At 37.7% G+C, this 24,772-nt stretch overlaps 1 protein-coding gene across 4 annotated transcripts in view; it reads right to left on the bottom strand.

Annotated features, from left to right (window-relative positions):
- The window catches only part of MYO16 (myosin XVI), a 599,178-nt gene that overhangs the window by 14,600 nt on the left and 559,806 nt on the right, over positions 1–24,772 (bottom strand). For all 4 annotated transcript variants that reach the window (XM_070520138.1, XM_070520137.1, XM_070520139.1 and 1 more), the window contains exon 34: positions 12,280–12,365. In XM_070520138.1, coding sequence (XP_070376239.1) covers positions 12,280–12,365 — 86 coding nt within the window. The remainder of the gene's footprint in view (positions 1–12,279; positions 12,366–24,772) is intronic.

Below are 24,772 nucleotides of genomic sequence, written 5' to 3'. Positions count from 1 at the left end.
CCCAAGCTTAGAAGTAGCTCACATCACTCTGGGTTCCTTTCCATTGGCTAGATCTCAGTCACATGACCACTCCTCGCCACAAAGGACGATGGGAAATGTAGTCTAGCTATGTGCTTAAGAAAAAGGAATGGATTTGGTGGGCACAGTGTCTGCCACTTGACCCTGGGGTCAATTAAGTGCCTTTAAGACATAGTCATGGCAAATCGTGAGAGTACAAATGCTAGACAAAATAGCAAAGAGGAACAGACGTCAGGAAGGATTAGGAAGGAAAAGAGACAAGATTTTGCCAAAGTAGGCAACATATGAGAACAAATCTTTTTAATAAGACTTCTTTCCAAAAATAGATAATAAAAATCACCTGCAAGTGTATAAAATTAATTTAAATACACTTGGGCTTCAAAATCTAGGCTTTTTATATCACTGACTTCTTGACACTTCTTTCCAATATCATAGTTCATCTCTTTAAGAACCTATTTCTGACAGAGTCGGTAATACAAAATGACAGTTTCAAATACTAATGTAATCATAGAAATCAGAGACGAATCAAGCCTGGGAGGTCTGCTAAGGTCATAAAAGAAATTCTTCACCAATGCTAGCTGATTACATTTCGGCACAATAAAAACCTTTCTGTTCGTCTAGCCTGAATTTTGCTTTCAAAATTGTCAGGCCACATTAATGTCCAGAGCACATATGAACAGGTCAGGATATATGGGGCCCAGGTCCCTAGTGTCTCTCTTGCAATTCTCTGTTATCTTGAGCAGGAAAAATGCTATTTGTCTCATATTTTCCACTTATAGAAAAGGCAAACATTTACCCTTTACTTAGATTCTGAGCTGATCAAAGCTTCCAAACCTGGTAAATGGTTTTGAAGAAAGATAATACAACAGTCATAATTGATATTATACATTCAGCTTCTGCTACAGTTCATAAAGTAAAAGTCTCCCTTTTCTAGAATTAACACTTATAACTAATGCTAATTTCAACTTCTCTTCATTTAAACACTAGTAATACATGGAGTTTCTCCACTCCAACAACACTGGCCATCTTGGAATTCAGGTGTGCTCCTGTCTCGGGCCTTTGCTGGTTCCCACCTGGGATGCTGTCCCCTGACGTCAACACGGCTGCGTCCCTGATGTCCTTACTCTATCTCTCCTCAATGAGGCTTTCACTGACTGCCTGGTTCAAAACTGCAACCCAGTCCAACCTTCCTCCACATCAATCTTGTCACTACCAGTCCTGCTTATCCTACTTAATATTTTTTATATGACTTGTTTCTTCTTAGCATATTATACGTTTTACTTAAACATTGTTTATTGTTTGCTTTCTCATGCTAGAATTTAACTTCCACGAGGGCAAGGATGCTTGTTTTACAGACTATAGTGCCTAGACCTGTGTCGCACACAAGTAGTTCCTCAACAAATATCTGTTGAATGAATGAATGAACCTCGAAAATTCAATTTTATGCAATTCACTTTCTTAGAATTCAAAACACTATACGCATATTATTATATGCTTTGGGTTTTATACACTATGCATAAAAACATGTATACAATTGCAGAGTTTGTATGCTCTCTATGTATGTATGGTGTACATGTATACAATCATGTAAATTGTCCTTTACGGGCAACATAAGGGATTGTCTAGAGTCATTTTCATTGTGTGTGACTTTCACGTTACATGCCAACCTTAGAACTTAGTCATCATACAAAATGTAACTTTACTTATATTGGCAGCGATGCAACTGCCTGTGATCCTATTTACTAAGTTTATCGGTACATTTTTAACATGAGGCTGAGTTAAATTTTTTTTTTTTGCTTGAGGAAGATTAGCCCTGAGCTAACATCTGTGCCAGTCTTCCTCTACTTTGTATGTGGGTCACCACCATAGCATGGCTTGACGAGTGGCGTAGGTCCATGCCCAAGATCCAAAGCCACGAACCTGAGCCGCCAAAGCAGAGTGCGCCAGACTTAACCACTACACCATGGGGCCAGCTCTTGAATTAAAATATTTGACAGAGTTAGGAAATATTTTATCACTCTGCTCCTCTTAACTCATCTGAGGCTGCTACTGGTTGTCAATTACATTGAGCTGGCAATTTATTGAGTGCTTTGTGTTTGGAATATGAAAAAGATCAAAACGCACTCATTGCAGGCTCTTTACCCTCCAAAGTCTATCAGGGTGTAAACACACACACATGATTATAATACAACAACATAAGTTGCATAAAAGAGATAGGCATAAAGTTACAGGAACCAGTTTACAGAGGGCACTACTTTACTTGGAAGTGGGGCTCAAGGAAGGCCATGAAGAGGAAATTAATATTAAAGATGAGTCTGGAAGGCCAGAGAAAAATGTGAACAGTCCATCTCTGACAAGGTACTCAGCATTAGGAGGAAGCCAAAAGCATGGTCCTATGTTGTAAACAGTGTGGAACAATTGTTCTCAGTACAGAAAAGTGTGAAATTACATTGCTAATTTACACTACTCTCAAAAATAAAGTTCAGGTAGCTTAAACTTCTAAATGTGAAAAACAACCTAAGCTTTAGAATGAAAAACAGGTAGCAAGATATCTTTATGGCAGCAGGGTAAGAGAGACTTTTATCTCTTTTTAATAACAGATTTTCTCAAATAGGGCAACAAAGGTACAACCCATAAAGATAAGGATCAATCAATTTCACCGTATTAACATTATAAATTTATGTGTGATAAATGCATAAGTTGTGCCAAGATGAAGTAAGCCCACTACAGCCCATTCTTCTCATTGATTAAAATCAAAAGTTTGTATCAAATATACAAACATCTATCTGAGGACTCAGAAAAGTAAACAAAAGGAAGTGAATTGTGGAGAGAATAAAAACTTGGAGAATGAAAGTAGAGTAAAGATGTTCTCAGATTAGAGAAAACTAAGAGAATTCATTGACCTGCTGTGAATGAGCTGCTAAAAGAAGTTCTTCAGGCTGAAGGCAATGGTACTAGAAGGAAACTCAGAACTTCAGGAATGAAGGAGAGCTGAAGAAATCTAAGTACTGGGATAACAAAAAGGATGATTTTTCTCCACCAAAGTTGTCTAAAACATGCATGACTGTTCAAGGTGAAAGCTACAACATTGCCTGGGAGAAGATATTCAATGTATGTAGACATAATAGATGTGACAAGTATGTAGATGTATGTAGATGCAACAGATGTGGCAACTATGTGGATGCATGTAGATGCAACAGATGTGACAACTATGTAGATGCATGTAGATGCAACAGATGTGACAACTATGTAGATGCATGTAGATGCAACAGATGTGACAACTATGTAGATGCATGTAGATGCAACAGATGTCACAACTATATGGATGCATGTAAATGCAACAGATGTGACAACTATGTAGATGCATGTAGATGCAACAGATGTGACAACTATGTAGATGCATGTAGATGCAACAGATGTGACAACTATATGGATGCATGTAGATGCAACAGATGTGACAACTATGTGGATGCATGTAGATGCAACAGATGTGACAACTATGTAGATGCATGTAGATGCAACAGATGTGGCAACTATATGGATGCATGCAGATGCAACAGATGTGACAACTATGTAGATGTATTTAGATGCAACAGATGTGACAACTATGTGGATGTATGTAGATGCAACAGATGTGACAACTACGTGGATCTATGTAGATGCAATAGACGTGACAACTATAAAGTATGTAAGGTCAATAACAGAGGACACAAGAAGAATATGGTTGACCATAAATAGACTGAAAGCCAGGTGTGCATATGTTACAATTGCTAAATCAACCACCAGAAAATAAGGCATATAAAGACATACAGCCAAAATACCAACACATAAATTGAAGTGGAACACGAAAAAATATTCAAACAACCCAAGAGAAAGCATCATGGTGAAAGAGAATCACAAAAGCAGTGGTAACAAACTAGAAAAAAAGAAAATGATAGACCTAAATCCAACCATATCAATAACTGTATCAAATGTAAATGGTTTGAACAAACCAATCAGAATACAAAGACTGTCAGATTTGGGTAAAATAAAGAAGACTCAGGCTGTCTACAAAAATCCCATGTTAATTATAGAGACAAATAGTAAAAGTAAAGGGATGGATTTCTTTGAACAGGAGGGGGTGAAAAACTTCTAAAAAGTTCTAGATTGCGGTGATAGTTGCACAACCATAAGAACTCACTAAAAATATGGAGTTACACACTTTAAAGGTGTGAATTGTGTCTTGTATGAATTATATCTTAATAAAGCTATTTAAGAAAAATTAAAATGATGGAAAAAAATGTACATTGTAGACAATGATCAAAAGAATGCTGGAGTGGCTATATTAATTTCAGACAAAGCAGACTTCAGAAAAAGAAATATCATCAAAGATAAAAAAAGAAAATTTCACAATGATAAATGGATCTACTTATCAAGAAGATGCAATATCTTAAAGGCCTATGTACTTGATAACAGAACTTCCAAGTACATGAAACAAAATCCAATAAAATTGAAAGGAAAAGTAGATAAAGTCGCAATTATAATTGGAGACTTTGGTGCTCTTCTCTCAATATTCAATAGAAAAAGTAGTCAGAAAATCAGCCAGGATACAGAAGAACTGAACAACACTATCAACCAACTTGACCCAAGAGACTTCCATGTCACTCAACCCAACAACAGCAGAATACACATTCTGTACAAGTGCACACGGAAATTTCACCAAGATAGAACATATCCTGGCACATATATAACAAATCTTAATATGTTTACAAGAAGGGAAATCATACAAAGTATATTCTCAGATCATAATAGAATTAAACTAGAAATCAATATCAGAAACATACTCGAAAAATTCCAAAGTATTTGGAAAGTAACAACATTGATCAAAGAGAAGGTCCTAAGAAAAGTTAGAAAGTATTTTGAATTGAATCAAAATGGAAGCAAAATATATCAAAATTTGTAGGATGCAGCTAATACAGATATAGATAGAAATTTATAGCATTAAATACTCATTAGAAAAACAGGAAGGTGTCAAATCAATGATCTATGCTTGCTATTTAAGAAACGAGCAAAAGAACAACTTAAACCCAAAGCAAGCAAAAGGAAGGAAATAATAAAACGTATGGAAATCAATGAAACAGAAAATTAATAGAGGAAATCAATAAAATCAAAGCTATTTTTTAAAAGTTCAATGAAGTCAATAAACTTCTAGCTAGACTGATTTAAAAAACACCATAAGCAAAGTGTTTGCCATGTATGCAACCAGAAGGAATATTACCTAGAACATGTAAAAAATTCCTACAAATCATCAAGAAAGTCTCGCAAACCAGCCAGGAAATAGTAAAAGGATGTACTGGACTACCAGGTCTGAGTCCATAGGAAAGCAGTCCATACACCAGGGAAATGTTAACCAAAACCACCATAAGATCCATCTTACACTTATCACATTGGTAAAAAAATAAAATGACTCATTAAACCAAGTGTCTACCAGAAAAAAATGGGAAACATTCCCTTCTAGAGGTGTATAAATTGATTCAACTATTTTGGGGAGTAATTTGGCAAAGACTGCTGTGGTAGGAAATGGTGCATACCCGGAAACTCAGCACTTCCATTTCCAGGGGACGCCTCTGTCCATTTTTTTTCTAATTACGAGTTGGAGGCTTGTTGAGTGATTTCATTGCAGCATTCTTTGTAACAGTGATGACTTGGAAAGCTGATTTTGATAGTCTTCCACCCCACTTTGGCAAACTGTAAACATGTTTTTCTTAAGCGACGACATGAACATATTTATGTAAAACTTATTTCTGAGAAAAGTTTTAAATGCAGGAAGCGGGGCCAGCCCTGTGGCTGAGTGGTTAAGTTCGGTGGTCCAGGGTATCGCTGGTTTGGATCCAGGGCACGGACCTAGCACTGCTCATCAAGTCATGCTGGGCGGCACCGCACATAGCAGAACTAGAAGGACCTACAACTAGAATATACAGCCATGTATTGGGGGGCTTTGGGGAGAAGAAGGGAAAATAAAACACAAAAAAAGAAGATTGGCAACAGATGTTAGCTCAGGTGCCAATCTTTAAAAAAAAGAAAAAAAAACTGGTGGAAGCATGAATAATATAATTTTGTGTGTGTGTGTGAGTTGAAAGAGAGCTTACAGAGGCACCAGAAGCATCTGTGCTCATGCCCTGGTTGTTGGAATCTCTGGCCCTCTTGTTCAAGTTTGAGCATGAATGCCATACTGTCACTGAGCACTCAGCGTCACCCCTGCATCTCTCATGGAGACAGCTGGGTTAGGTTTTCTGTGGACAATGGGAGACCACTCCAATCGCCTTGCACAGATCTAGAGGAAGACAATCCAGCTGCCAGAGGCGCCGCTGCCCTCTGGGCCCAGAGACAGCAGAGTGTGGTGGTATCTGCCCTTCTGGGTGAGGTGGTGAGTCCCTATCGCCCTTCCTCTTCCAATCAGCTTGCTCCCTGCTGAGTGTGCTGCAGGAACACGAATGACTTGCCTCAGTGCTGGCCTGTCACCCGTAATCTCCTTTCTTACTGCGCCCGTGGACATCTTGACCTTCAGGCTTTTACATTTCACCTTGAGCTAGTACTCAACGTAAAACAACCAATGAGACAGAGATGTATCAAAGTGGAAAAAAAGAATCCCACTTCAACAACAACAAGAAAACAATTTGCAGAACAATCTGTATGGAGTGATACATTTACTATGTTGTAAAAGTATGCAAAGTATGGGTTATTTATGGACACTATATAATTTAAGGGCACAGCTGTACTCAGTCAAAGAGCAAAGTGGACAGAGGGTTATGCACTAACTCCAGGATGAGGTTTACCTTGCACGGCAGGCAGGGATGGGAGCAAAAATGGGAATATGTATTTCTCTAAAAGTATGGCGCCAGAGTCAATATGGTAAAATGTTAAGATTCATTGAAGTTGGGTGTTTTATGAATCACTGTGTTTTTTCCTCTAAGTTTCCTCTAATATTCCATAACAAAATATTTTTGAAAATCACATACATGACATACTTTATCAAAATCCCAGATAAGTGTTGGGTCCTGCTGATTCAATCTAATCACCAACACATTTTAGGTAGCATCTACTATGTTTGAATCAGAATTGATGTTCAGAATATTGACCTTGAAAAAAAATAATACTACGATAATAATAGTAAGCATTTTTTGAGCACTTATAATATTGCAGGCAGCACGCTTGATGGGTCACATTTATTTTCTTTAATCAATCTGAAAAATAATTACTACTTTGTGTACCCACGTGTTAAACAACAGATATGGGATTCAAACCTAGTTCTTTTATTTTTTCTTTTCTTTAATTTTAAAACTTAAAATGCATTAATTCATACTGAAATTCTTGAGTTAACCAGAATTTCTACTTCACCCCATTTTCCCACTTGCATTGCCTGTGTGAGCATGCTGGCTAACGTCAGCTTCCCGCCTGGAGGGGAGCACGTGGTTACCACAGGACCTTTTTCCTCTTCGAAAACATAGCCACAATTCTGATTTCTCCTTATTCTAATATTTCTTGAAACTGAATTCTTCACTAGAAAAACACTATGTATTTGAATACATTTAGAATATACATATGGTGCAATTTTGAGAAGGAAAAAATACGAAATATAGGATTTGTTTTTGTTTTTCTATTTTGCAAGTTTCTATATATCAATACAGGCTATGTCCCTTTTCTGTTGAAAATGCTGCCAGTTAACTCACACCATCAAATTAATTTACTGCCTTCATTTCTTGCACATAATATGGGAGTCACGAGTGGTGCATACTGCTTTCCTGCACCCTCAGCTGTGTGAAAGAGCTCTCTGTGCTGGATCTCCTGTTGGTAGCCTATAAATGAAATATACATATATTTTCTTTTGAAAAGGTTATCTAGTTTGTATTTTCTACCACATGCTTTAGAATTATCCCTTAATGATTAAACTAAATGTGTCTACCTTTCGTTATTTTATCTGACACACTGTTTCTATTCCATGCCACAATATATTTCAAGCAGTCCATGTGACAAATAAAATGAGTACCGAAAGAAGGGACTTGGTTTATTCAGTTTCCTGCAACTCTTCAGTTTGTTGATATGTGACACTACAAACAGGTTTTTTTGAGTTCAGTAAAACAAACCACATAACAATTTGTTTCTTGATGTGGCTCAATTGCTTATTGATTGGGTTATGGCTTTCATTGATGGTGTGTCGGGAGTGGACCAGAAATTTATTAAGCTCTTGGGTGCCGTATTACCACTATTTTATCAGAGACCATCAATGATTTCTTACAACAAATATTTGAATATGACAGATAATAATAACTTTTTATGTACTTTAAAAAAACAATAATATAAAAAGAAGTTTGCAAGAAATATGACAAATGCCCACAATAAAAATCGAAGATCATAAACAACAATATTATTGTGGAGAATAGACAGGTGAGAGGAATAAAATGGCATGAAGCGGAAGTTGGTAAAGCTAAAGTGAGAATGTAAATACAAATAAACTATGCTCAAATGCAAAGAAAACATCTCATTTTTCAATGTCAAGAGGAGACCCCTAAACAGATGTGTAACTAGCAATTTTATGCCGAGGGCAAGCACTAAACACTCTATTTTATCCATCCCCTTCTGGTACCCTCCTGCCTTCAGGACCCCCTTCCTGCTCTGTTCATGTTTTTGCTCTATTTATAATCCGTGGGCTTCCTGTGTCAGGTTACCTGGCCTTTGGAGTCAGCAGAGGATTGTAATTACAGCAAAAACGCTAAGAAGTCATTCTGGGTTAGAAGATGTTTTCAGGATTTCCCTCACAGCAGGGTCTTTTACCACTGAGTTACTTCTAAGGGATCTCATCATGTCAAAGGATCAAAATCAAAATTATTTTACATCTCACAAAGTGGCAAGTAGATAAATGGCATATTATTTTTATAAATGCTGTCTAATTCCAAAACCAATCTGACATGACTTCTTTAATCTAAGAAATTCCAGATTTGAGATCTGGGAAGTGCCACAAAGCCCCCCTCCAGGGCCAGTGTGTGGAATTCCATGATGTCACACACTCACTGCTGGTTTTATTCATGCCTGAGGGCTGCAGAAGGTCATGAATATTTGATCTTGGTTCACACCATGGAGCTACCGGAGCCTTTTATCTAAGGAGCATAAATGAACACAGCCACATATGCGATATGGCTAGAGTCTCAGCTGTCACTATTTTCAAATATTTTAAGTGACATTAATTTTTATTACTTTTATGCAAAGTCATTATATTTTGAAAATTAAAAAACTATGATGGAATGGAACATAAACCACATTTTCTATATTCTGTACTTTGAGGAAAGAAACAACCACTCTTTATTGAAGCGCTACCCCTATTAGAAAATGTTTTACTTCTATATTAAGAATAGTTTGTGCACTTTATATAAAAAGCACTTGTTTGGATATAAAGTGAATTTTATGGATGATAGCAGTAAAATCAGATTAGTGTGTCAGTCAAAATTCATATTTGCAAGTAACGGAAACTTACTGTGAACATCTGAACAGGTAGAAACTTTGTTAGAAGGCAAAAGAAAGACAGGAAGTTAGAAGGAAAGATTTGGCAGGGGAAGGGGCCTGGCTCTGTGGCTGAGTGGTTAAGTTCGTGCGCTCCGCTGCAGGTGGCCCAGTGTTTTGTTGGTTCGAATCCTGGGCACGGACATGGCACTGCTCATCAAACCACGCTGAGGCAGCGTCCCACATGCCACAACTAGAAGGACCCACAGCGAAGAATATACAACTATGTACTGGGGGGCTTTGGGGAGAAAAAGGAAAAAATAAAATCTTTAAAAAAAAAAAAAAAGATTTGGCAGGGGAGGAACCAAAGAGGATGCAGTGGCTGGCAGTAGACATTTGCTGGCTAACATCTACTGCAGCTGGAGGAGCCACCACTGCCAGATGTCATCCCTATGGTGACATCTATTCTTCTCGTACCTTCCATTACATGTCTCTCACTCCATCATCCCTGGTTGATAGATTGAGCCCACCTCACAAACATCTGTCTACCTCTCAAAGGAGAGGGGGGAAGGGGAAGTCTCTCCTGTCTTATTTTCATTGTGGTAGGTGAGAAACTTAAAAATGTGGCTGGCAGCTAAAAATCCAAATCATAAACGTTCACCCACGGCTACTTAGATTTTTGTCTTGGCCAAAAATTCTTCACATTTTATGAAAAAGTTGGATGACTCCTGCATTCCTTTTAATGAGTTCTGGTAAGTTCATTTTCAGAAACAGGACATATGATCTTGACATCCCTTCAAACAGTGGACTCTGAATTTTCCCTATGATCCTCAGCAAATTACTAAATCTATTTCGTGTTTTCTCTATCTACAATAATGCCCATTCATCTTATCTTCCTTAAAGGGATTTCATTAAAATCACTGATGATACTAGTTAAAATATAGACATCTTCAGAGAGGGACTCAATTTTTAGTTAACATTTAGTTTTACTGCTACATGCCCAATCAGTCCAGGAGTGACTTTAGAGATTCTCTATTTAATTGCATTAGTAGAAAATCTAAAATGCAACATGCCTGTATGTGTGCATATTTTCTCTATAAATGTCATACAAGAAGCATTTATGCTGAAAGACATGTGGACATCAAATGAAGAGTTTCACAAACTCTCTTATAGTGTCTCAACAGCAAGGAATGTGTCGTACTATGAGAATGCCCACACTTCTTCATGGAAGAAAATGAGTCTGGACTTCCATTTCCTTGAAAAACTGCACTGTGAGACAATAGGAGGCAGAGATGGTTTGCACTTGAAAACAGCCCCCATTGAAAATGGGGAATGGAAAATTATTCCTGATGACCTTTCCCATCCCTCTTTGCTTCTTAGCCAAATCTATGAAAGATTAGAGGACAAGTTACAGAGATCCCTATTTTATGCATCTTCTTTCAAAATTAACCCTCTTCTCTATGAACCACATTGTAGTGGAAGCTCTGGAAAGGATGTCAGATGGCCTATCACCGTGCTATCATTAGAAGGTACAGGAGTCAACCCGATAATAAAAATCAAACCAGTGTTCATTACAAGTAGGTTCCCCTGTGAATTATCTTAGATAAAGCGTCTGTAATGCTTACAAGGTAAGGTAAATGCATCTCTAAGGAACAGAGGGGAGATGAGGACAATCTATTATTGCAACCAATCAGCATTTTCTTTTTATTTCAGGGCCTATATATCAGTGTAAGTGATTTCAGCAGATTGCCTCCCATAAGATTTAGTTTTAAGATTAAAATTATTGATTTTTCTCACCACTTCATCAGTGTTATTTAGAAAAATCTCAGCTGATAATGTGGCTGAGCCTACATAGTGCCAAATATTCAGATGAAAGCTGGTCATCAGCTGGATAGTTGATTTCATGGAAACATCTGGACACTTGACATAATGAAAGTTGTACCATGACTTCATACAACATAAGAATCCCATTGGTATACTTTGAATATATTGATAATAAAGTCTTTGATGTATTGCTGTTGTGCCCCATCTTGAATGCAAATTCAAATCTTTTTGAAGACAATTATTGAAAATAGTATTTTAAAATTCAACACAAAATGAACACTAAATTATATAATATAAATCTTTTTTCTTTCTAAAAACACTACTGTTTATTTTTTTCTTGAAGTGATAATCTTCTTTATTTTGGCGAACTTTTTAAGGCCAAACACAGTAAGCATATACTCGAACTCACTGAAACACATGGAAACAGTTTTGTGAAGTCATCTCCTTTTGATTTTACAGTGCTCTGATCATACGTTATATTTTAAATGAACCTGGATTACATGAAATTTGGAGGCAGTAACTAAGATGTAAAGGGCTGTCATAAAACCACAGGTGCTTCAAGTATTTTGCTTCCATGTTATTGTCACTTAAAGTCCTCCTAGCTTAGCTGAGGTCATAGCGGAAAACATTAACGCCATTCAGTAGATTTAACCTCATCTCCACCTGACAGTGTTTTAAAACACCACATCATAAATTATGTCTACAATATTTCATTTAAAGCCATTTATTAATTTTTACTTATTTTGGACATTCCTCTTTTTTTTTAAACCAGCAGAAAACTGAAGTCAGCTGAGTAGAAGAGAGATAAGCATGTCGAGTTGGAGAAACTGAAGGCAGAGATGAGAATGCCTGCCTTCTCTAGCCCAGTAAGAAAGGACGTTCTTGCCCATACTCAAATGCATCTCTTATTGTAATTTAATTTCAGTTATTATTGTGAACTTGTGAATATCTAGGTATCATTACCTGAGTGGTGTGACTCTGTCTCTGAAATGATGAGGTCGCTGTGCCACTCACAGACAACCTGGAGAATCCATCCTCTTCAGGCAAACCTATTGAAGTCAACACAAAGTAGCAGTTAAGTTGTGGGTCCTTTCCCTGAGTAAAATAAGCTGTGTACTTATTGTAATAAACTAAAACTGTTGCACTTCATGGAATGAAATGATTGCCAATAAACACAAGCTGAATAATACATTTTCCAAGGCAATAAGGGACGGCACAGTATTGCTGCAGTTCCATTTAACAAAAGAAGAAATATACTGGCAAAAGAGATAAAACGATGGTGAAGAAATATGTCACAACAGCACAAAAGTGAGCAAAGATGTACTAGAGGGGAGAAGGGAAACTTTTCTAGAAACTGAAAATTGTCTAATGAAGCACCAATGTGGGAAAGAGAAGCATGTGGACAAAAGAGAATAAATGGTTTCCTTGGGTGGCTATGAAGACAGAGTTTGTATTTCACTTGTGGGATAGCAGGAAGGCAAAGAAGGGATGAGAGGACAGATAAGACATAAGCAAGTATACGTGTCAGATGAATTCTGTTGACTGTAATTCATTTCACACACAAAGGGAGGGAAGAGATTGGGTGGAATTCTACGAAGAAAAGGATGGCGTAGCTTTACTTTCACAACAGACCAATTCATAACAAACTATATAGGATAAATGATGGGTTTGAGGAAATTTACATACCCCCTAAATAATATAGAAGCACTTATGAGGCACCAAAGGATTTTATTAACCATCCCTCATTGCAGAAGCTGGGTTTCTCAATCTCAGCACTGCTGACATTTTGGGCTCTATAATCCTTGGCTGTGGGCTGTCCTGTGCATGAAGGATGTTGAGCAGCATCCCTGCTCTCCACTCTAGACACAAGGAGCACCCCTCCTCCTCCAGTTGCACAACCGAAAATGTCCCCAGACACTGCTTAATATCCCCTGGGAAGCAAAAATCACCCCTGGTTGAGAACCATTGGGAGAGAGGGATCAAGTACCATCACAAGAGACTTATTAATAAAAATGAAGAGATAAAAATATCGTTACCCAATGGAATGAGTTCAACTCAGAGAAGTTCCAATTCTGAAGTGATTGCTACTCTCATCTGAAATCATAATTAGCCAACATGGCATCACTGATTAAACATATACATGATTTCTAAACTAAAAATCATTAGAAATCATGGCACACTTTTCCAATTACAAGAGAGAGTGAGCTCCTCAGGGAAGTTCACAAAATCCTTCAAAACATAACAAGGCCTCCTAATTTATCTTCCTGTTAGATATACAAATGCCTTGGTATGGAGAGGCCAGCGTCATTGAGACTGGGCAGACTAGGGCCAGCATCTGGAAACTGACACGTCTACAGGTGGGGATCATGTGCTGGAGAACTGGTCCCTGCCATAAGCCATAGCAACATCTAAAGTTGGCTAGGGGCATATTGTATTACAGACTGTGGAAGCAGGTGCATGAAAGGTTCCAATCAAACAGTTAGTGTTACAGAGATCCAGGATCTAAACAGTGCAAGGGACCATGGGAATCTAAGAGCCGGCATGAGGTAGAATTCCAGGCAACTAGATCAGCAGATAATAAAATGTGTATCTGGATAGCAGGGCATGGCAAAGGGTTTGGGATTCACATGGAGGGGTGTCAAAGGTGTAGGAGGGGCAAAGAGATGATTGACAAGCAAGAAAAATGCCCACTTCCAGAGAATCTGGCTCTCTGGATGTCTTATGGAGACCAGGAATCTGAGGAAGGGGAAGAAAATTGTGATCCATTGTCAAAACTAAATTAAAAATTAAAAGTTTGCCCTCCAAATCAAAACCAAAACTTCATTTAGTGAAGACACACACTCAGAGCCCCATCAATAGCATAATGTGCTTCATACAGTGTCAATTAAATAAGCTGATACACGAGATACGAAGAAGAATAAATAAAAGTCTCTACTCTCGAGGAGCTCGAATTTAATGGGAATGACACTTAACCAGAACACACAACAGAATGACTTGAGGGAGTACAGGTAACACTGAGCAGGATCTTAGAGAATGGAGGGATTAATTCTGATTGAAGGGATTTGAGGAAATGAGATGGTGGAAATGCCAAAGGATCTGGGTCTCCTAGGATGAGAAGGACTTTGAAAGGTGAAGAGGGTTGGGAAGGCCAGCCTGGGTGAGAAAACAAATAAGATAAGGCAATGATCCGAGATTGCTCCTCATCCAGGGGAGTGGCCTGTAGGAGGGTATGGCCAGAGGCAGCCTGAGGAGGTGCTGGAAGGTAAAGCAGGCCAGGTGTTACAGCACTTTCCATAACATTTCACAGCAATTTGACAGTATTCTGTAGGCAGTCAGTAGCTCTGTAGATTTCTGAGAAGGGATGTGACACCATCTTACCCACGGGGTGAGTTAAAAGGCATTTCTTACCTGTTGACTAAAGAAATCATTGACCCCAGAACCTGTGGCAGGGTCAACAGAACTAGAAGGAGTGAAGTAACAGCAGGAGGCACAGAAATGTTAAGGAGGTCAGAGGGCAAGATTTTTTTTTACCAACAAAATATTTTATTTTGCTGCCATATTGCAAATAGTATTTTTTAAAGGCAAATGGTCTAAAAACGACACCAAAGGCACAAACTGTAAAGGAAAAAAAAAAAGGAGGAATGCTTCTTTATGAACATTAAAAAAATGTTAAAAATATCATAAAAATAAAATGCAAATTAGAAAAAGAACAATATAGAACATTTAAACACACTGAGTAAAAGGTTTTATTATTTTTGAAACATCCTACAAATCAAAATAAAAGACTTACCCTCAGATTTTAAAACATGGGCAAAGGATACTTACAGAAAATCAGAGAATACAAATGACCACTAAATAACAAACATGTTCATTTTCATTAAGTGTTCAGAAAAATGCACATAAGACTATGACTTACCCATTTTATCTATCAAGATAAGACATATTTCAAAACTTTTTATTTCGGAAATGCCACACACATATAAAAGTAAAGAGACTGTGTAGTGAAACTCCATATACCCAGCAGCAGGCGTTGGGGTTTTCATTATTCCAATCTTGTTTTGTCTATTTCTCATTATCTTTAAAAAAGAATCATGTAATTTCACCCACAAATTCTTGAGCATGTGTCTTTCATGCAGCTAAGGGATTTCCTCCTGCTGCTAAGAGGAACACTGTTCTGCAAAGGCCTCAGAAAAGCCCCAAGGTCTTGGGGTAGAGAATTCCTCTGTGGATTCCCACAGGGTTGAAGATTCCAGATGGATGTTGGGGAGACATTTAAGGTCAAGCTGGAGCGCCTTATTTGTTGACTTCCATTGGAAGGTAGGTTTCCAACACAGAAGGATTGCTTGCTCGCACGTATTTACGAACTTGCTCGAGTTTTCTCAGGGCCACAGCCTTCTCCCCAGCTGACTCTCAGGTGCTACTTCCCAGCTTATGCCGTCCTGTGTCCCTTCCTCAACATATTCTTTCTATGGCAGCAGCAGTGTGCCTCAAAGTGCTAAGCAGGTCCATTTGATAGGAAATCTTCCTTTGAAAAAAGCCACACTTGCCCAAATTATAGGAAGGGCTAAGGTCTTCTGAAACTATACCCACCCTACCTACCCCCAGACACCCGGCTCTTTTGCTCAAAGAAAACATGCCGAGGCTTGGGGGAAGGCATCCACTACACGATGATCTGAGCCATGCAGTTGATACCGACACTCCACAGAACGTGCTGCTCTTCACTGCAGCTTGGCAGAGGGGAGTCAGGAAGCTGTCAACCTTGAGGGAAGGACCAGGCAAGGCAGAGGGGGGAGGCTCCGCACTCCCCTTGTGTAGTGGGTGCTGCTCAGAGCTTTAAATTAAACCTCCCCCAGGATGCTCAGGAGGAACGGCTTTAGGACGTTCTCCTCATCAGTCACGGTGTGGATCCAGCTCCCGCAGTTCCATGAGATTTATAAAGTGATTTTGAAAAGTAAGAGAGTCTGAGGTCATGAAGTCTACATGCAGAGCACAGTGGGCTTTTTAGGCTTCTAAGAAGAGAAAAGTGGGGCAGACTGTGGAAGGCGGTGTGACGGCATTTTCAGTGGTTAACCGGGTAGAATCTGCTCATGGAACTCCCTGCCATTTCACAGTGACCCAAATTTGTTTAATCAATAGCAATGAGGTTTGGATTCTCTTTTCATGTCCTCCCAGTTTACCAATTGCTCCCTAATCCTCAAATCCATTCCTCTCCTGGTTTCTAGGAAATTGGACATCCGTACCCTCCTATCTCTTTGACCACCTATTCTGTAGCTCCATGTCTGCCCTTCTCAAGGTATATATCTCAAAGTTTGGCACTCTACATGATTTTGTGGTCAGATTTTTTTCCCCCTCATTTATCTTTATACTTTTTTCTCGGATGCTATAAATGATCCCCATTTCTCCGGTTTCCTTGAAAATTCTGCCTCTTCTATTTTTCCATCCTGCAATCCTTGCCTAAACTCCAAAACTATAATTGTCACTTCTGTAACAATCATCTGTAGCCAGATGTCCTTCTCGGCTCTTGAACTCCAACTCCAACCCATGGAATTGACCTCCTCTTAGAGCTTCCTACTTCTGTTAAGAAGTGAATCATTCTCCCACCTTTAGTCTCAAGTTCTTGGAGTCATCTTTCAATCTCCTTTTCTTGCCTCTTATACCAATACACTCTTGCTGGGTGTACACAAAGGCTCAAGTGGAGGAACACAAAACTGGTACTCCCAACTTAAGTTTTTGTTCCATTGTTCACCCTGAATGATACAATCAGGTAAATTTCTCCAAAATGGCAGATAGCGCCCCCTCCACATAAGGACAACCCTTTCAGAGACACTTTAAATTGGCATTCAATGCCCTGTACACTCAACACTTTCTTTCCTATCTTACTTACTTATCTATTCCATCAACGCAGCCCATTCACACCCCTGCCACAAAGACATGGTGGGGTAAATCTTCTTCAGTGAAAGGTGTTCCCTTCTTGTCTGAATCCTATATGTTTTAAAAATCCCAACCTTCACCATGAAGTGTCCTTAACTATCCCAGCCCACAGGAATCTCCTCTTCTATGTGGAGGCAATAGAAAATCATTATTTAGGTGGTTGATTTGACATTTGTCACTGGCTGCTCTATTCTGTGATCTCTCAAGATGAATTGTCAACATTCTATGTATTTTCTCTGTTCGCACAAGAAGCACACCTTGAGTTGCTTAGATTTCCTATTGCTCTCTATGCATTGCACATTGCCTGCATGCAATTGGTGTTTAATAAATGCTTTAACTGACTGATGTGCACCCGGCTTTCACTAGGCTTCCTCCTGCCATTCTGCCCTTTATATTATTTTGAATCCTCCAGCCTAAAGGTAAAACAGATCCTTCCCCTGAACTCAACCTGTATATCCTGAGTTCCATTCATCCCAGAAGCTCCAAATTGTAATGTCTGTCATTGCCCTGAATACCAGTGTAGACCATCAAAATGATATGCATGTTTGACTACACACGTGTGTATTTGGGTCTATGTGCAAATAAGTCAGAAGGCATCAATTTTAGCATATAACCTCTATGGTCTTGGAGAAATTAATTCACTGCCTTGCACTTCATCTACCTTATACATATCATTTTGGAGGGTGTTTTTTTATATAAATCCTCAGGGAATCTTCTAGCTCTAAAATATCTAAGATTTTTATGAGAGTTGTGTATAGGTAATGTTTATTGGGCACTAGCTTTGTGCTAACCTCATCATACTAAGTCTTCATAATCCCATGAGGCAAGCCGTGGGATTTGATATCCCCATTTTTCAGATGAGGAAATTGAGAACCAGAAAGGTTAAGTAATTCGTTCATGGTCACGGGGTTAGTAAGCATCAGAGCTGGGGTGTGAACCCAGGCAAACAGGAGCAATGCAACAATGCTGGGAAACTTAAGTTGGGAGCACCAATTTTGTGTTCCTCCACCTGAGCCTTTGAAGGCTGTGTGCACCCAGCAAGAGTATTAGAGAATGTATTGGTATGAGACAAGAAAAAGGGAGTGAAAGATGACTCCAAGAACTTGAGACTAAGGATGGGAGAATACTACAGCCTTTACCAGAGAGAAGGAAACGCAGTCAGTATTTCAATCCAGCCATTTTCAACCTTGACTTCTTAATTACGGTGGAGGAAATTTAATTAAATGAAGCCCAAATTAGAAATTATTTAATATGACTTCAAAATATTTTTAACCAGAAGGAGGAGTGGGGCAGGGCTTTCCAAATGCCCGAGGAACTTGCTTTCTTTGCAAAGCTACCTTCTGTTGCTCAAAATAGACAATTGCCCAATATTCCAAATTGTCTAGTGAGGGCTTCCTTTCTCTGGAAGGTAGCCTTTGAGTCAGACAATAGTGTAAATTCCAAAGAAACTAGACAATTCCCACAAACAAAGTGAAGTGTTAAAACATATACTTGAATATATTTCATGAGCTCCAACCAGAGGCTCCTTTGCCAATGGTCTGGATCCATCTTGAGGGGAGGGATGGCTGATGAAAGCCATTCTTTGATGTTCCCAGATTCATTGTGGTTTGGTGCTCCAACTGTGCTAAGTTCAATATGGTGCTGGAGTCTATGCAGACCTCCTGGTTGCAAATGGTCTCACCCAGTCCTTCCCTGTGAAAAGTCTTTTATCACCACAGATAATCCTTACTGTGCACTGACGATAAACATGATGCAGATAAAAAGTAACAATCTTCACAGAATGGTAAATGTAAAATCAAATATAATGACTGTATTCTTTAATTGCCATTTTTCCTGATGCCCAGCAATAAAACGTATATTCATTGAGAGGCAAGAAAGAAAATCATCGTGAACATAAAATGGCCTAGCTGGAATCTTTTATATCTGTATTTTCCCACAAAATAAACATCCTTATATTTGCAATATTTTGTTTGATATAACTAAAATGTTCTCACACTAAAAACTGTTCTCTAATCTAATGATAAATAACCGCAAGCCCAAGGAATAATTAAGTATACAAAAAAAGATCTAAGTCTGTGTTCACATCAGCAAAAGGATGGCAATTAAAGTAAGTGATAGCTATAATTACCCACACATAACTATATTTCAGCAAATGAACAAACAGATAATTATTTCTGGGAAGCAGAGGTAGCATGCAGATACTGGCATTCCAGAGAGAAATCGTTTCCTAGAAAATAACACTATTTCTGATTCAATTAGAACTTCAAGTTATTTTAAATATTTATTTCCATCTTCTGCCTTTATTTAGAAAGCACGTCGACTCCACGTTGTGAATTATGAATCAGGACTAATAACTGCTGTAAGAATTTAATGATCAAGTATCTATCATATGCTGCACATGTGTAATACTTGTTCAGTTTTTATCACACTGACTCGGAGAAGTTTCCTGACTCTGCCCCCTGCGTAGGACTCACTGGTTCATATGTAATAGGCAATATTGCTTCAATCTAAGAATCTAGGGAACTGTGCTGGATATTTTAATAATCATGGGAAGTCTTCAGGAACTCAGAAGTTCACAGTATTCACACAGAAGATCAAGATAAACATGTCAAGTTGCCTTGAAAGATTGAAATCCCAAATGAAATAATTTTCCTCTTATATGTGTAACTCGAGATTTTCAAGCAGTCTTCAATTAATGACAACACAGAACTAGCTTTATTTTAAAATCTGGTTCCTAAAAGCATTTAAGGGACAACGTATGTTGTAAGTCTGTATTCTGGGGTTTGAACGTATCTATTTGTCACATGTAGAAGTTTAGAAGCCCAGTATTCCTAGAGAAGTAATTTTATATTATTAATTTCAGGAGTGTAGTCCACAGAAATTTCCACTTTGGTCTAGAGGGTCTTTTGTTTGTTCTGTTGTTTTTTGGCTTTATTTTGACTTTAGAGTAAAACTAAATTTTGTTTTTGTTTTTCTTGTTTTTTTTAAGCACAGCTTTTTACTTTTTTTTTTGAGGAAGATTAGCCCTGAGCTAACACCTGCCTCCAATCCTCCTCTTTTTGCTGACTCACAGTTTTTTGTATTAAGTTTGCTAGGACCATTCCCAAGCCATAGCTTTTGCCTTTTGACTCAAAACACAGAAAAATTAAATACTTTGGTGAAAGAAGTTTCTATCTTCTCTTTATGGTAAGATATACGTCATCCAAAGTGAGCTATGAAGAATGACATGGAGCGAAATTTTAGCAAAAGTGATGGGTATATGGCCATTTTTCTAAAATATTTGTGTATTCAGATTTGATCATTCTAATATATTTTAAATTCTCTTTTTTGTTTGCTGTTTATCCTTAAATACCCTCAAATTACTATTGAAAAAGGAATGAATTATCTTCTTACTAGGTGTATGCAAGCTTTGTGAAATATTCCTCTGTTACGCATTTGATGACTATTATTGTTACCCAAGTTCCATTTTTATTATTTTAATATTCAGTTTGAATGTAAGAACATACATTGTTTTTGCTATCTTTACCTCCTTGCAAGGGGTTATCATCAGAGATTTCAGAAAGCAATCATTTTTTTAAAAAGATTATCTCTATATTTCTATCTAAACACACATAAATCTGAACATTACACTGTAACATGGAAAGTTTTACAAAATGCCTATTTTAATCAAATTGGAGCAGTACATTATAAACATTCTGTTATTTGGAGGGTGGAAAGTTGGGAGATAATTTCAGTATCTAACACAAAGGGCTTTGTTATTTTAAATCACGATAGTCCTATATCATGGCATGCTATGCATTGGTTACAATTAATGGCTAGCTGTAAACAATGCAGATCTATATTTGTTGACATAGAAATAAATTACATGATATTCCCAAGGGGAAAAAAAGCAGGCTATTAAAACTATATGTATAGTATAACTCAAACTTCATGAAAATAAAACCAAGTATATTATATAAACATAATATTTACATGAAAAAAATAAGGTTCTACACAGTGGAATATTAGACATATCTAGGTAATAGAATTGACAGTAGTTTTTATTCTTTCTTTATCGTTCCCTGTGTTTTCCAAATTGTCACATACAGCATGTGCAATTTATGCAGGTTATAAAAATTAACCTGCATAAAATTATAAATGTCATATGAATAATAATATATTTTTTAAGAAAGCTGTTAAAGTCAGTGAAGAGAAAATGTTAAGAAAGGCTAATATTTTGGGATCCTGGGAGCCTATATCATTCTTTGCTGAACTTTTGTCTGTTTTGGGTGGTAACAAATTTTTGGTAGCTGTAGCTCCTTTCTCTAGATGTCTTTCTTGCTGATCTGGAAAAGCCTTCTGTGTCTAACCTGTGTCATTACTCTCCCCCACTCTTCCACCAAAAAGTGTCCATCTTGTGAGCTGAATACTTCTAACCATTACAAGTAATCCCTGCTTATCTGGTGGGGTAAGACTCATAAACACTTTTGGGTTTTTTTCTGTGTGTGTGTGTATTAAAACAATGATTTTTTCTGAGTGCCAACAGAACATTCTCTCATTACTCCAGAGCCCTTAATGCTAAACTTGAACAAATCCTGCCCCCACCAACTGCCCACCTCCAGATTCATCCCAAACAGTGTGACGTGGTTAAAACTGCCCTGGTTAGTTTCTAGCCTATAACTGTTCTCGCCTTCCTCCTTGATAAATCAGCAGTGGACATCTTTGGTCAGCAATATGCTCAGCTGAAAACTACATCAGCACTGACGCTGAGGGCAGTCAGTGATAAGACGGTGAAGCCTCAGTCTCTGATGGCCATGGAGTTCCACAGTCTGGGTATCTAACATCTGTTCTGAAATCTCCCTTCCTCTCTCTTCCTCTACTTTCCCCAATATTTTTAAACTGTGGAGTTGTAACTACCACCTGAATCAAGGAATAGAGCACTGTCAGCTACCCAGAAGTCCCATCATTCTGTCTCCAATCACTCTTCTCCTCCAGAGGAAGTCACATTCTGACTTCCGTGGTGATCCTCGCACAGAGCTCCTCATGCTTGCCAGGCAGTCTGTGATTCCGCAGAGCCTGTAGCACGTTGTGGTTTTAATTTTCATGTCTCTAATTACTAATGAGGCTGGACTCTATTAAAAATGTTTATTTCCGTGCTTATTCACGTATTGCATCCAATTTTCTACTCAGTTGGCTTTTTTTGTTTATAATTTAAGTAAACTCTGAATATAATCCTTTATTGGCTAAGTGTATGAGAAATATTTTCTCCCTATATATATATATATATATATATATATACTTTCCTTTATAGTTAGCACTCTTTTGTGTCCTGTGTAAGAACTGCTTCTTTCTTTTCCCACCTCTGAGGTAAAAAAGATATTCTCCTATAAATTTTTATTATTTTATGTTTGACTTTTAGATCTGTAATCTACCAGGAATGTTTTGAGTGGAAAACATGAAGTAGAGGTCAAATTTCTTTTATTCCTCACTTGGAGAGCAATTGATTACCCTTCCTCTACTGCCCTACAATGCCAATTTTGTCATAAACTAAGTGGCTATTTGAGCAGGCTGGGAGAGTTCTATTTCTTTTTTTCCCCTTTTCCTTTGTAATTTCTAGTCTCTGGAAGAGTTCATGTAACACGGGCATTACTTCTTCCTTAGAATTTTGGGAAAATTTACCAGAAAGCCATCTGGGACTAGACTTTTCCTTGTAGGAAAGCATTCAATTACAAATTAAATTAATTAAATATTTACATTATTACATAGCTTTCCTATTTCTTTTCTCCATTTTGGGTAGTTGTACTTTTTTTTTGAGAATTGCGTCTGGTCATCTAAATTTACAAATTTATTTTGGCATAAACTGTTCATAATACACACTTATTATTTTTTAATTTCTGCAAGGTCTTGGTGGAGCCCCTTTTCCACCCACACAACTAGTTATTTGTGTCCACCTTGCTTATCTCTCTCTCACCTTTGCAAGAGAATTGTCAATTCATCAGTCTCAGACAAATTTTTTCAAAGAACCAAAGAACCAACTTTTGGCTTTGTTGCTTGCTTTATATTTCCATAACTCATATTCTCATTTTTATTTCATCTTTCCTTCTATGTTCTTGGTGTTCAATTTGTTGTTCTGTTTCTAATGACATTTTTAGCACCAATTTTCAGCCTTTCTTCTTTCGAAAGAGTATATTTAAAGCTATAAATCTCCATTGATTAATACATTAGAAGTTTCCCATAGTTACATTTTCATAGTCATTAATTAGAAAGTTTTTTGATGATTTCTTTTGAATCCATTGATTACATAGAGATTTCATTTTTATCTTCCAAGTAGATGAGAACTGTTGTTGTTTTTAAATACTTGCATGCTAGATCTTTTCCTTTTCTATCCTTTGACATTTAAACTTTCAGTATCCTCACGGTTTACAGGTTCCTTAGAAATCTTAGGCTTTAAAATATTGTGTTAATCAATTTATCTTTAATGTGAACTTACCAGATGACAATCTTTTAAAGTTTAACGGAATTCAATTAAGTTTTACGATTTTCAGATATGCTTTTCTATCCACCGTCTAAGACCTTTCTATTTGTCTTGCCTTTCAGATAGTCCTATTTTTATCCTTTTTTGCCATCTTTTGGATTGATTGACTTGTATTATTCTATTTTGCTCTTTCTACTGGTTTGGAAATTATATACCCCACTACTATTCTTTCAGTGGTTACCTTTGAAATTATAACCTGCTAGTTTGATTTATCAATGTATAATATTAAATATTGTTTTTATCCTCTTCTGACTTCACTACTTTTATATATAAATATATATATATATATATTTTTCTTTTGAGAAAGATCAGCCCTGAGTTAACAATCTGCCACCAATCCTCCTCTTTTTTGCTGAGAAAGACTGGCCCTGAGCTAACATCTGTGCCCATCTTCCTTTACTTTGTATGTGGGATGCCTGCCACAGCATGGCTTGATGAGTGGTGCATAAGTCCATGCTGGGGATCTGAATGGGTTAACCCCAGGCTGCCAAAGGGGAATGTGCAAACTTAACTGCTGTGCCATCAGGCCAGCCCCAGACTTCACTATTTTTTAAAATTGCTCTTTTTTTATTTTTATTTTTTTTGCTGAAGAAGATTCACCCTGAGCTAACATCTGTTGCCAATTTTCCTCTTTTTTGCTTGAGGAAGATTCACTCTGAGCTAACATTTGTGCCAGGCTTCCACTATTTTGTATGTGGGACGCCGCCACAGCATGGCTGCCAATGAGTCGTGTTGGTCTGCACCTGGGAACTGAACCTGGCCCCCTGAAGCAGAGTGTGCCAAACTTAACCCCTAGCCCACCGGGCTGGCACCTTAAAATTGTTTATTCTTTCTTGTATCTCTGAACATTCTGGGTCTGCCTTTGTTTAATTCTTTCAGTTTTTATTTTTTCTAAAAATATCCTTAACTCTTCCTCACTCTTACAGGAGTTTCTTTTTATCATTTATAAAATTCTAGACTGGCAGTTATTTCATTTGAGCATGTTAAATATGTTATTTCACTGTCTTTGGA

The sequence above is a fragment of the Equus asinus genome, chromosome 11 (genome assembly GCF_041296235.1).
Source record: "Equus asinus isolate D_3611 breed Donkey chromosome 11, EquAss-T2T_v2, whole genome shotgun sequence".
In the NCBI taxonomy this organism is placed as follows: Eukaryota; Metazoa; Chordata; class Mammalia; order Perissodactyla; family Equidae; genus Equus; species Equus asinus.
The sequence above is the reverse complement of the archived record's forward strand: the minus strand, read 5'-3'. Positions and strand labels throughout refer to the sequence as shown.